Below are 12,962 nucleotides of genomic sequence, written 5' to 3'. Positions count from 1 at the left end.
TTTTCCTGCTGTGCCTCTTGTGAACGATGACCTATTAAGAGCACATGTCAGTCCATCTCACAGAGCTTTAAGTAAAGTCAGAACTCCTGCAGAAGAGGTTTGAGTACAAACTTTAATTCTGCAACAGAAGGCTTTGGATTGGTCTCCATGTCAGCAGACAGCAAGAGGAGGAGGAGAACAGAGGACACTGAAGTGACAAGGATGGGCATTTAAAAAATGCAGAGAAGTATGACTTTTTTTATATACTTTCAGCAATACAAAGAAACAAAATGCAATATTTAGAAAATGACATATATTAAAGTATTTAGAGCTACACATTAAATCACAAATTTATCATCATTGCAATATCGGTGTGTGAAATAATCATATCACAAAGGATTGTTTGGAGTGGAATAATTGTTGGCTAAAATATTCCAAGTGTTATGAACTTGCATTTTGTCTTCTCATGTAATGTTAAGTAATTTGGACTGCATCTTGTAGCAGAAAAGGGTCGTATCTGACACATGCCCAACATGCAGAAAGTCACAAAGTGATAGAAGCACTGATGAGAACAGGAGGAAAGAAAAAGAATATAAGCACGTATTACGACTGATATTGTTAATACCGCTGGTATTTTACAGATGCACTTAAGGTCAGCTACTATCCTTAGTTATGAAATAGTCGCTGTTAACTTAGTCACAGTACCATATATATTTTTTTATTAGAAATGCAATCAGCCAGCCAAAGATCAAAGTCAGCCATGTTTTCCTTGATCTACATGTATCCACCAATAAATAGCATTGTGCCTGATAAGGTTTTTCTCACTTGGAAAAAAAAAAAAAAAACTGATTATCCAGTGCATGTTCTTTATTGAATGGGTGCTAAATTTATAACTTCATTTTCTATTAGAATCACAACTACTTAGAGAGGAGAACCTGCTGATTAATTCCCTGTTTTATGCCTTGTAGTGTTTAAAGAGAGCAGGGCAGGGAGTTGGAATCAGTCAAAATTGGATTCAAGGTCGGATTCCAAAGACGAATGGAAATCTGTATCAACTGGGAAAAACCTGATCAATGCATTTCTAATAATTTTACATCAACAAAAATAAATTGCATTGTGCTATTTTTGAATGTTTTAAAATTATTCTTTGAAAATGCAGAAGTTTTCTCAAGGCCATCATGACATCACACAGCCCAGCAGCCATTAGGCAGGTGCTACACAAAGACCATCTTTATTCATTCTGTTGACATGTATTACAACTAAAACATGTAATTATTTTCTGAAAAATTAAGCATCTTTACTGTACCTACTTTACTTGATAAAGTAAGAGATTTAGTAACTGCCCCCAATAGTCTCATCTCCCTGTAGCCAAACACGGATAAACATTTTTGCCCATGCTGCAACCTGTCAGTTGATCTTCTGTCTCACAGAAGCACAGAAAGAGGCTAAGGCATCTAGTCATTTCCCAGCAGGCCTTCTAAGCAGCTTACACATCCCTGATCAGAGCCGTGTGAGCTTAGAAACTCTGCCATTCTGCTGGCTTCAACTAGCTGGATCAATTAACTAATGAGCATCATCACTGGACTGTAAAACAAAAGCACGGAGATGCATAAGCCATCTAAAAATGCAGCAGGACAGGATATTAAAAGGAAGTCAGAAGGCTGAAGAGTGACTGCATCTGTATTTGTCTTCTCTGGTTTCATCACGACAGACTGTACAAAGCCAAAGCATAGAAAAAAGAAAAGATACAGAATATCACACTCTGGCAATGCAAATGGTTGCCATGGCAATTTTAATATCAGAGCACACAACAACAGGAAAATTACGCTGCAACCAACAAGTGAATTTCAGCATCTGATACTCCAATCAGTAATTTGTACTGAGGCATAATGAGAAGAATTTAAATGCGATGTGCCACTTTAATGTCTTTCCTACAAAAGGTTCTGGCAAATATGACATAACCCATGAGACTCAGTGTAAGAGCTGTTAGTTTGACAGCTCTAACGTGCAAAACACGTCAGTGTATCCTCTTAGTTTGATAACCACGACGATAACACAAAATAAACATGAGCCATTACTCTATTAATATTTCCGAGCTCTCTTGAACCCTTGCCTGTTTCTATGGCTGACACAAAACAATAGTTTCTTTGTTTGAAGGTGAGCTCAGGCTGATCTGTACCTGCAGCTATGCAACAAGCAGCCACATGCCTGCTAGCTTAAAACACTGAGTCAGGTAGGGACGCATGCCTGCAGGATTTGTGTGCATACGAACAGACTCTACCCTGAAGTGTGACATCAGCTTGTGTACTGTGGATGTATTTATTGACTGCTTGTGTAACAGCAGCGATGTTACACCCACACAGGTGGAGCGAAAAAAAAAGACCAAGTGTAACAGAATGTGGGCTATTGAGTAGAAAAAAAAAAGTGGACGTTTGCAATGCTGAACAGGGAGAATAAAGAGAAGAATGGAGGTGGATGGAGAGACACTGAATCACTAGTGAAGGTCAAACCAGATTCACCAGGGGTTGTCATGGAAGCAGGATAATACTAGGGTTGTTGCCATGGGAGAAGCCATAAAATGAGGAGCAGTGCTTGAAAATGTTGCTACAAAACCCCATTTAGAAAGCTCCACCCTTACTATCAGCTCTCGTTACATAATACACACCACGCTTCTGATGGAGAAGAATGGTGTGTGTACCCCCACATGCTGAGTCCGTCTTCGGCACTGTGCATGCCTGCGTGCACAGTATGCGTGGCTTAACAGGGATGTTAATACCTGCCTTCCTCACATTCCAACTCCTAGGGGAAACAAACAAGTGGGCAAATATAATAGGGATGCAGGAAAATGTGTGAGACGAAGGTAATAGCTGAGACTCGGGGTGGGCATGCGAGTGTGACTATACTTTCTGTGACATTACATCATTTAAGTGTAGTTCATTTAGATGTGAGGGGCGTTGAGAGTATATTATTTCTTCTTCACATAAACACAAACAGATCCAGTTTCATAGCCTGGAAGCTAAATTCCGTTTGAACCCTTTCCTCACTCTCCTCTCATAGGAGAAAACTACTGATATTTAAATGACACACTGCTAAAATTGGAAGCTCTGCTACCACAGCTGTTGCTATTTTTTTAACTAGCAATGGTGTCATGCATTCAGGCCACAATGAAGGTTTACCAACATCTGTGCACATGCCAAACAGAACTAGGCCAGAATGCCGTTACAAGTACATTAATTCTGAGAAGATCTGAGGGATTGTGCAGCATATTTAAACAATTTGGGGTTAGAGGGTGAAAATTCTGACCTCTTTTAAAACTGAAGTTTCTATATCCCCAAAACCAACAACGTATTTATAATACCAATAAAGTTACATAGAGATTCATATTGAATATTTGTGATTTTCTAAAATGCATTTCAAATGTTAAAATCTAACAATTTGCATTCAAATTCTTTTTAATATTGGAGATGTTATGTAAGCATTCAACATTTATCTTTCACAAAACATTTATTTAAATGTAGAAAAAAAGTATAAATAAATAAACACTGCTCTTTTTGTGTGGCAAATACTGTTGAGGCATATCAAGAATCCATACCTATTGTTTACAATTTTAGCATGCCAATCAGTCATTCGCATACACTACAGTTGCTGAAAAGTTATACCACAAATAATTTGCTTACAACTTACTACTAGCTTGTTTTCCTTTATCATTACATGTACTAATGACTTGAGTCCCAGAGAGAGCTGAAGCTTTTGTCCTTGAAAAACAGAAGTCTCTGTTTTGGTGACATGAGTGCATTTCAAGTTCAGGATGCAGACTCTGTTGATCATTTGTTTGTCTTAGATATTACATGAGAGGGTTGAGAAGTTTCCAGTTTTAGGATGCAATTTCAAATATTAGAAAATCAGTGATGTAGTCTTAAAATAACATTTAGGACAGGGTAATAGGTAACCTTTGTATTTTAACCTAACTGACTTATTTTAGGTCATCTTCTTAGGCAATAAATAAATGATTAACACCAGAATGTAGTAACACACTGGTTATGGTGAATGAAGCACATGTCGCCAACAAGGTCGAGGTGCTGTTCGTACCTGTGCTTTTCCTAAACAGTAGATGTTAGAACAGAAAAAAAAATCCTTTCCACAACACCATTCAGGAAGTAGATATTTGATACAAAAATGTAACTAAACTGTTTTGACTTATTTAAGAATGGCATGAATTTTGGAGCAAATTCTTAATGACTGCATTATTGTAATACATTTTTGGATATGCTGGTTTTGCTGCCTAATCTGAAAGAAAAAAAAACTAATAAGCAAAAGCACAAACAAGTAAAAAAAAAAAAAACATGAAAGACTATAAATATGAAAGTTTCAATTTAAAAGTGTAAACTCCCATATTTTAATTAGCATAATTTATCCTACAAGTCAGTTTTCATACTCATGTCAATGGGTGTAGTGGTAGATTTAATTTTTTTGTCAGAAATATTAATTTATGTCAGTAATGTCTGACTGCCCAACATGTTTTTACAAATGCTGTGTTTGCTGAAAGAATTGATGTGTAGTAATAAGGAACAATAGGGGGTTGCAAGTAACATCTCCAAAGTATAATATAAAACCAAAGTCAATTTATGTCTCTCACAATTTAAGTTTGCATATCATCTCCAGAGCTGCAGTTCCTTGCAGCTGACTGCAGCTAATAAATAAAACAGTGCAGTCACGTTGATATGTTTAGATTCAGAGAGGAGCTGAGGGAATACTGAAACTGGGCTCCCTCACTGAAAATATCTGAGTGTTTTACCCAACCATATCACTCACAAATAATTCAGCGACTTTAAACATAAATAGAAGGCATTGGTTTCTAATATGTAAAACTGACAGGAAGCCATTCCAAACAGGTTTAACAATCCAAAAAACACACTTTTGGTTTAAGCCTCTATGGTTGATGCATTTAATCTTGAAATATATTCAGTTAAAACAATGCCAAGGTACTTCTTTTCATCTTAACTTAGAGTTCAAGTAAAATAAATAAGTACAATGTAAACAGCTCTGCAGTCCATTATGAGACCAGCAGACTGACATTAGTTATAAATGTAGTTAATATTGAGGCCTAGGTTTCATCTTCAAGGTTGAGTAATATAACATGCAACATATACAGTACAACATCTGTATGTTGACCGACAGGTGTCAGGAGACAAGACTTTAGGAGAAATAGGGATGTAGTAGATATAACCTCTGCCTATGGCTTTAAAGTCATTTTTTATATGTCAGTAATTCAGATGCTCTGATAAAAGCATTAATCAAAAATCTAACATTTATTTGCCAAAAGAGCTTATATAACCAAATTCTACATTTTTAATAAAAGTATCAGTTGTAGTCAAGGTAATGAATTTATTTTCCACCCAAGTTAGATTGCTTTCTATCTGGGGTCAATAAACCTTAATGAGAATGACGATGACATTGCTTAATTAGATATTTATTTATTGCCAGTTATGTCATCACTGCATCATTCACAATTCATATTGTGAATTTTCTTAAGGTTGTGCAGCTCTATCAGATATTCATTTAGATCATTAACTGCTAAAAATCACATTCAAACATTACTTTCCGATTCTAGTATAATGCACAATACAAATGTAAGAAATGAGGTTGGATATAGTGTACAGCTTTAGGTAAATGAGTTAATATGCTGTCCTTTGAGCAAACAGTGAAAAAGGACAAAATCTGCTGCAAAATTCCGGTTTATTTCCCTCGCCAACAATCAAGAGCCACCGAGTTGCTTAGCAACATAGTGTTTTGTGTCTGTTATAACTACGTCATTTTCAGCCACAGACAGAAAGCTGTTTCTCGTGTTTATACATACCTATATCTGTGCCGCAACTTGAGAATGCCTTAACAGTCAACTTTCCAGATTGTATTTTATTTGACTGAGAAAGTTAAATATTGCAACGCCAGCTGATCCACCCGTTTTAGTTAAAATGTTCCAGCATGAAGACTGAAGGGCAAAGTGACTGTGTTAGGATGGAGAGTGTAGGGGCCACTGGTTTCCCATCATGCAGTGTGTGCCTCAGAAATGGAGCACGAGAAAGCAGGGACTCCAGGGAGGGTGGCGCAGAGCTAAGAAAAGAGCTCCTCTGCTCTCATTTAAACAGGGACAGGTGCTAGAGGATGAGCGAGGTAGGCCACACTGAAGATGGAGTGACAGAAAGAAGAGACAGGGAGAGCTGAGGTGTGCACACTCCTGAGTGTTCACTCAAAGTCAGAGTCAACACCTCATCTGCAAGCTCTAACCCTTGCTCCAGGTTATTAATTTTTTTTTAAGCAGCAGCAATTCACCGGCAGAAAATACATGTGAACATCCCAGACCCATTAACCTAGAAACACATTACTGCGTCATCAATTTGCAGCCCAACTTTCCTTGTGTAACCCCCTTTTATTCCTTTAGATAATAATTGGGAGTGTGTTTAAACCTTTAAGATTGGGAGGGGGCAAATTACTTCAATGCTTTAATATAGTTTCAGGGTTTTTTTATTATTAAAATATTTCCCCAGCCACAAATTATTGCTGAAGAATACATTATCTGTTATTGAGATGTGGTGATTAGTGAGGTTCAAAGAGGCAATAAGAGGAGAGAGAGAGAACAGGGAAACTGTATCCACTTTAAATTCTTGTTTGGGTTTCTGAGAAGAGACTGACGAATTTGTTATTCAAGGAAAGGTTCAAGAAGTAGAACAAAAAATGCATACCATAAATAGTAAAAAAAAAAATGTTTATCATTAAAGTTCATTTAAATGATAAGTTAAGTTCTATTAGTTAAATATTTCACTAGCAAAGTACTTAATTTCACTATTACATATGATCAGTAAAAACATTTGTAATGCAGATATGCTATGACCTACACAACAATGGTGAAGACTGTTTACTTTCAAGCAGTCACTTACAAGCTTGTCAAGGCATGAAAGTCACAAAAGGTAATTGCAAAAGATGCTGACAGTTCAAAGAGTGCTCCAAGGTTAGAAAGTGGAGTGGAAGGAAAGGTGTGTTCGGAAAGGGTGCACTAGGACCAGGTAAGGCTAGCTTTGAGAGGCCATATACAGTATGTCACTGGGATGCACAGCAGGGAACGTCACTTATTTGAAATTGTGATATTGAACACCAGTGACAATACATTTTCAATATAATGTCCTAACCTAATAGGTACTTCCATTTGTTTTTATCAGTTCAATTAGTATGTTTATTTTGTTTTGTGTGATGTGAACCTATATTCAAAATCTGCTCATGAGCAAAAATTAATAAAATATAAGATTTGAAAATGTAAAATTTAGAATAAGTAGCAAAAGGTAAATATGTGTAAAAACATTTGACTAGAGTTTAGTCAGATGGGAAGAATTGTCTATTTGGAGGACTTCAATCAGTGGTCAAATCAGTGTTTAGACTCTTTTATTAGTAACACCTATGACATTACATTCTGATATAAGCTCTGCATTAAAATAGAAGAACTTCTCCAAAACTACACACGCAGCAAAAATGTTTGTAAACTGGCACACTGAACAGCAAGTCCTATTAGAAACGAACGTTCTGCTATATTGTGCACTTTTAAATGCCAAAACTAAACAAGTGTCAAACAATGCGGCAGAGACGAATGTATTATACCCATTCATAAAGCAAGAGAAAATTTTTTTTTATGCATTTAAAGGCTCATTGTTTTTACTGACCCACCTGCTTTGCCAGCTCCAGGGAGAGCTACCAGCAATTTTACAAACATAGTTTAACAACCATAAAGGTGTCATTAGTGTGATGATATATAAACTGACTAAGAATTAAAGCAGAAATATATGTCTGCAACTAAATTTGGCTAGAGTTCAGGTTGTATATATGTATCCCTTTTCATTCCCCATGAAGATATAAAGAGTGACTGGTTTAAACCATCATAAATATTCTCTGCCTAACAAAACATTTCCTTTAAAGGCTCAGAAAGCCACAACTGTCACTGAAGGAGTTGGTGCTCAGATTTTCTACAGGAAAAATACAAGAGGAGGGCAGGAGAAACAGTGGAATAGAGTGGGAAATGGAGAGAAAAAGAGGGAGAGAGAGAGAGAGACTGTGTTTGTATGTGTTAGCATGCGTGTGCATGCATGAGTGTGTGGGTGGCAAAGTGACAGGCGATGATTAGCACAACCAGAGGAGGATATGTGGGCGGGAGAGTGTGGGAGTAGTGGGACTGGTGGGAGAAATAGAGACTGTCTCTTAAGGCTGAGATATATACAAGTGGATTCTAGGAGCACTCAAACAAATAGTTGATGACACATGGTTTATGCACAGAAAACGCACGTACATATAACCATTAGTCATGACATGCATGAACTACAGTTCGGTGGGATGGATTCCGGTTGGAACGCATAAGGCTTAGATGTTGATGAGTTGAGAATAACCAGCAGAGGAAATTGGTTCACAAGGTAATTCAAGTCCTCGTTTTATGTGTGTCAATGACTAGTAAACAAAAGAAATGGATGAGAAGTGAAGGAGGAGTTGAAAAGCAGCTGGCGACTCTGAGGTGTGTAGGTGGGACCATTTGTGGTCTGTTTCTCACAGAGCTGCTGTGGCATTAACAAGCTTTTAAAATAGGTGCAACAAGGGTACAATATTTTACATCCATTTATTTGTGAACATGTATAAATGTGAAGCAAGGGATGTTTACTTTAAGCAATCAGTTATTTCGAGCCATACGATAATTATGTGAATGATGAAGCTAAACAGACAATATGGGTAATTATGTAGGTAAACTAATAGTACATCTGTAAAACTTGAACATACTCACTTGATAAAGAAACAAGTAAGAGCTAAGACAACCTTAATGTATCCTCTTTGAAGACATGTACCTTTCGGATTCATTCTCAAGTCTTAAATGTCAATTTTGTTAGTTGAATCTTGATATTTTCCTCTAATCTGGGAATCTCTCTTTATCCTCCTGTCAGTCAAACAGGAAACTGAGCTTTATCCTAACAGGAGGTCATGATGATGTAGCTGACCTCTGGGTGGAGGCTACAAAAAGTCCTAAGCTAGTGACTGGAAAATAAAATACCAACTTTTCCCCTGGGACATAGTCTACCATGTAGAGAACTGTTTGCTTTAGGCAGTGCATTGTACAAGTGATAAAAAGGGGCAAACCACAAACTCACAGCTTCTATTTTTCTTTTTTTCCAAACTGCACTCTATGAGACATAAGATTCTCCTAAAGAAAACAATACCTTGATTTTTGTAATGGATTGCTAGATGCATTTGTGTAACATATGGCCTGTGGCTAAATCTAGTTTTGTTTAGTAAACAAACACCAAGCTGCTGCCTCACACTCAGCTCTTTTCGAACAATCATAGCACACAAATTTTTGGGAAACAGGTGTAATAAAGCACACTTTTCAGAAAAAAATGTGACAATAGGTGCAGTGGAATTGCATATCGTAAACAAGGAAAATAAATCTTCAATGCATTCGAGAAACAGAATTAAGTTTCTAAAAATATCTTATACTGACTACCAGGCCAGTTGGCAGCCTCCCACGAGTCCTGGTCAAGATTATCCAAGACTTATTTCTCAATGAATGCAATATATAAATTGTGAAACTAATCAAAGTTTGAATCAAATGTATGAAAATCAAAGGTAATGCAAGTTGGGTTTTTTTTTTTTTAAAAAGTGTTTTGCTTCTTGTGCTAAGGTTCTTCACAATGTAATATAATGTATAAACAGCTGCTGTGTTACCAAGTAAACCCTTACATCTGGATGCTTAACATGCACAGTAACTTCACTGTAGACTTTTGAATTTAAAAATTAGGCCCCCCATTTATCTTCAAAAGCATATCAAGGAACATCTCAATGCCCATATTTCAACATTTGGAGGGCCCCTTCCTCTACCAAGGACAACAGACCAGGTTGTCTTCCCCTCTCTCAGGTCATTTAGGCTACAGCGCCACAATCTGCCTAATTCCCAAATTCACCAGGGAGCATTGAAGAATAAGAGTCAACCCAAGTTAATATAGAAAATTAAATACAAAATTAGCATTAAATTACACATTTTATAGCACATTTTACATGACACAAGTATCATATAAATATTAGAAACAACAGAAATCCTCACAGATGCTGCAAGACAGTGAGATTGGGTCACACACTGAATAAAACATTCTGCAAGCACTTTCATGTCAGTCTCTGGTGGTTGGACGGGAAGAAACCCAAAGTGAAACTCGGCTCCACTGAAACAAAGGCCTCGTCAAATCAACAGCTACCTCTAAGCAGATCATGCAGTTAAAAGAACAATCGGTGCAAAGGGAATCTCGTTAACGTGAGCTGATTTCCTATGTGCTGAGAACAACCAGTGCCAATACAGTCACTAATCAGCTAGAAAGCTATTCATATGCGAGGGTATGGCAATACTTTTAAAATGACATGAAGATTTCTAGAACATAGACATAGATATCCAACTGTGCTGTGAACAGGTACTGCGTTCACTGCTATACAAGTTTCTTCAATTTCTGCCTTTTTTGTCAAACTTAAAAGTTTCAGATCAAACACCTTATATATTAGAAAAAGATAATCTGGTTAAATAAAATACTTTCAAGTGATTTCATTTAGGTGAATCAAATCTATTCTAACCAACATGACTCTACGTAAAACATGAATTGCGTCAGCCGTCGCAGTATGATCAAAATGAAAATGGTCAAATATTTTGGTTAGATTTTGATAGCCACACCAAGAATTTTAGATCAGAATACTTCTCTCTTCAGTATATGACATAACCTTTTCCCACCAGGGTTCCCGCTCCCTTCCTGTATCCTCTATGTTGCTTTTACAAAATGGCTACAGAAACACACCACACTTTTCTGCAGACAGCTTCCTCAGTGGACAAAGACCTGGCAATTTCCATTCAGAAGTTTTTAGCCATTTAACGGTTTTTGTAGTTATTTAGTGAAGAATCATGCAAATTTTAAAAATTTTTGACCACATCAGATAAACATTCCTCAAAAATAACCAGACAATGGATATGGACTTGTTGAAGAAAATAACATTGATGTGTGAGCACATTTCTGCATAAGAAATATCAACAAACATGTCAAATAACACAACACTTTGAACAGAGCTCTGTCAAATTAGTTTGACGTGGGCCTGGTGTCAAGTTTGGCAGGTGAATGCCTCTCTACAAACAAAATGACGCAATTTCCTCATGCAACTATGTCAATGAGAAGCAATTTCTCACTACAAATTTACTTTGTTTTACATGAAACATTAGCTTAGACGAAAACACATCTTCTGCACTAACGAACATAAAATCATGTTCAACCCACACCTTACTCATTGTTGTTAGAAATGTTATTTTCTGGTTAGCTCTTTAATTGGTAGAGAATCAAACCAGAAGCTGGTTTAGAACAGAAGCAATTCTGGAGAAATTCTAGTTAAGAAAAATGAAAGACTTCCTTCATTCCACTGACGTTTTATTTTGAATGCCATCACAAACAGAAAGCAAACAATAACATACATTGATGCAGGTTTATAAAGAGGTAATGCTAATGCAAGCACAGAGAGAAAGACAAAGTGCCAACAAAAACTGAGTTCATCTAAACAATCTTTGTTACTTACCCAAATCTTTGGATCCTTGACTCTCACTGGCCAGCTCACCCATTCGTACCAGAGCATCAAAATAGCCTTTTGCAGCAAATGTCACATCTGAAGACACAAAGAGTAAATCAGCAGTTAGTTTAAAGGTTTCCAAAAAACAACTGTTCACATTTGAAAGAAGTATATATAGTTGGTTCAATTTATTTTACAAATAGATTTACTAAGTTTCCATCTAGGACATTAGCAAAGAATGTATCTGTGTAGATATACATTTTTTTTTCCTTTTTTTGGTAGTTAGGTATTTTGATAAGTTAAAGAGATAACCTTAATTTCAGATTTGATATATGATATATGACCTCTGATTAAACCCAATTATGAGCAGCTCCCACAGCTGGATTTATTAGAGCCCCATCACTGCATGTCATCCAACCAGCATGTAAGTAGATACTGAATAATTATTTTAAAACCTCTAATATGAGAATGAAATGTCCCTAAGACTGGATATGGACTCCAGTCTTAGGAAACATTCTACTTCATATGGCTACCTGAGAAAAATAAAATAATGGGACTATACAAAATGGCAGTTGAAGACTGAACTATGTAATTGTATTTCAAAATAACTTGAATACATTATATGGATTTGTAAATGAACAGATTCATATGATCCCCACATGTCTGTCAAAAAGACCCACAGCATGAGCTCTTTTGCTAAATTTTGAGTACATTTTGAGAAGTCAATCTTGAAAAGATTAATAAAAAAAGCTAGATTGTAGTAAATCAATTTGGCTAGTGTCAGTCAAAAATCAAATATTAATCAATCTTTGCAAGTCAAAAAATCAAGCCAAGCATTTTTCCTACGGAAGCTCATTTCAATGTGAGAGCAACGGGTAACAAAGAAATCAATAACGGCTCTAAGAAAACATTATAGCTCTATTAAGGAAGCAGCAATAGTGACTGTTAACCACATGCTATTATCTGGCATTTTTCTGTCTTCCTTCTCATTTCATCTTTCTTGTGAACAGGCAGACACCCTTACTTGGGGGAGACCACTGATTGAAGAATGAATTACAGCATATAGTGTTCCTTACAAAATTCAAGCTGATGATGGTGAAGATGGGAGTGTGGGGGTTTGCCTTCCACTCACATCAGTATGCTAGATTGAACGGAGTTATGTATGGAAAATGATTTTCCTCTCTGTTACTGATTAAAGTTAGAGAGAACTCGAGGACCATAATACAGTGCTTCTCAAATATCTTACAATTATTACCTCAAGAAATACTGATATCACCATGCTAAAAGGCAATTTAAAATAGCTAACAAAGCTACAGACAAGCTAAGAAAAAAAATCTACCTTGCAAGATGGGTTGAAGAATGCAGTCTCATTA

General features: G+C 36.6%; 1 protein-coding gene across 5 annotated transcripts in view; it reads right to left on the bottom strand.

The window, feature by feature from the left end:
- The window catches only part of LOC116735617 (brain-specific angiogenesis inhibitor 1-associated protein 2-like), a 54,508-nt gene that overhangs the window by 22,505 nt on the left and 19,041 nt on the right, over positions 1 to 12,962 (bottom strand). For 4 of the 5 annotated variants that reach the window (XM_032587616.1, XM_032587619.1, XM_032587617.1 and 1 more), the window contains exon 3: positions 11,599 to 11,685. The exons of the other annotated variant lie outside the window; for it this stretch is intronic. In XM_032587616.1, the coding sequence (XP_032443507.1) occupies positions 11,599 to 11,685 (87 nt within the window). The remainder of the gene's footprint in view (positions 1 to 11,598; positions 11,686 to 12,962) is intronic. 5 annotated transcript variants of the gene reach the window in all.

This window comes from Xiphophorus hellerii, chromosome 16 (genome assembly GCF_003331165.1).
Source record: "Xiphophorus hellerii strain 12219 chromosome 16, Xiphophorus_hellerii-4.1, whole genome shotgun sequence".
NCBI classification, from domain to species: domain Eukaryota; kingdom Metazoa; phylum Chordata; class Actinopteri; order Cyprinodontiformes; family Poeciliidae; genus Xiphophorus; species Xiphophorus hellerii.
The sequence above is the reverse complement of the archived record's forward strand: the minus strand, read 5'-3'. Positions and strand labels throughout refer to the sequence as shown.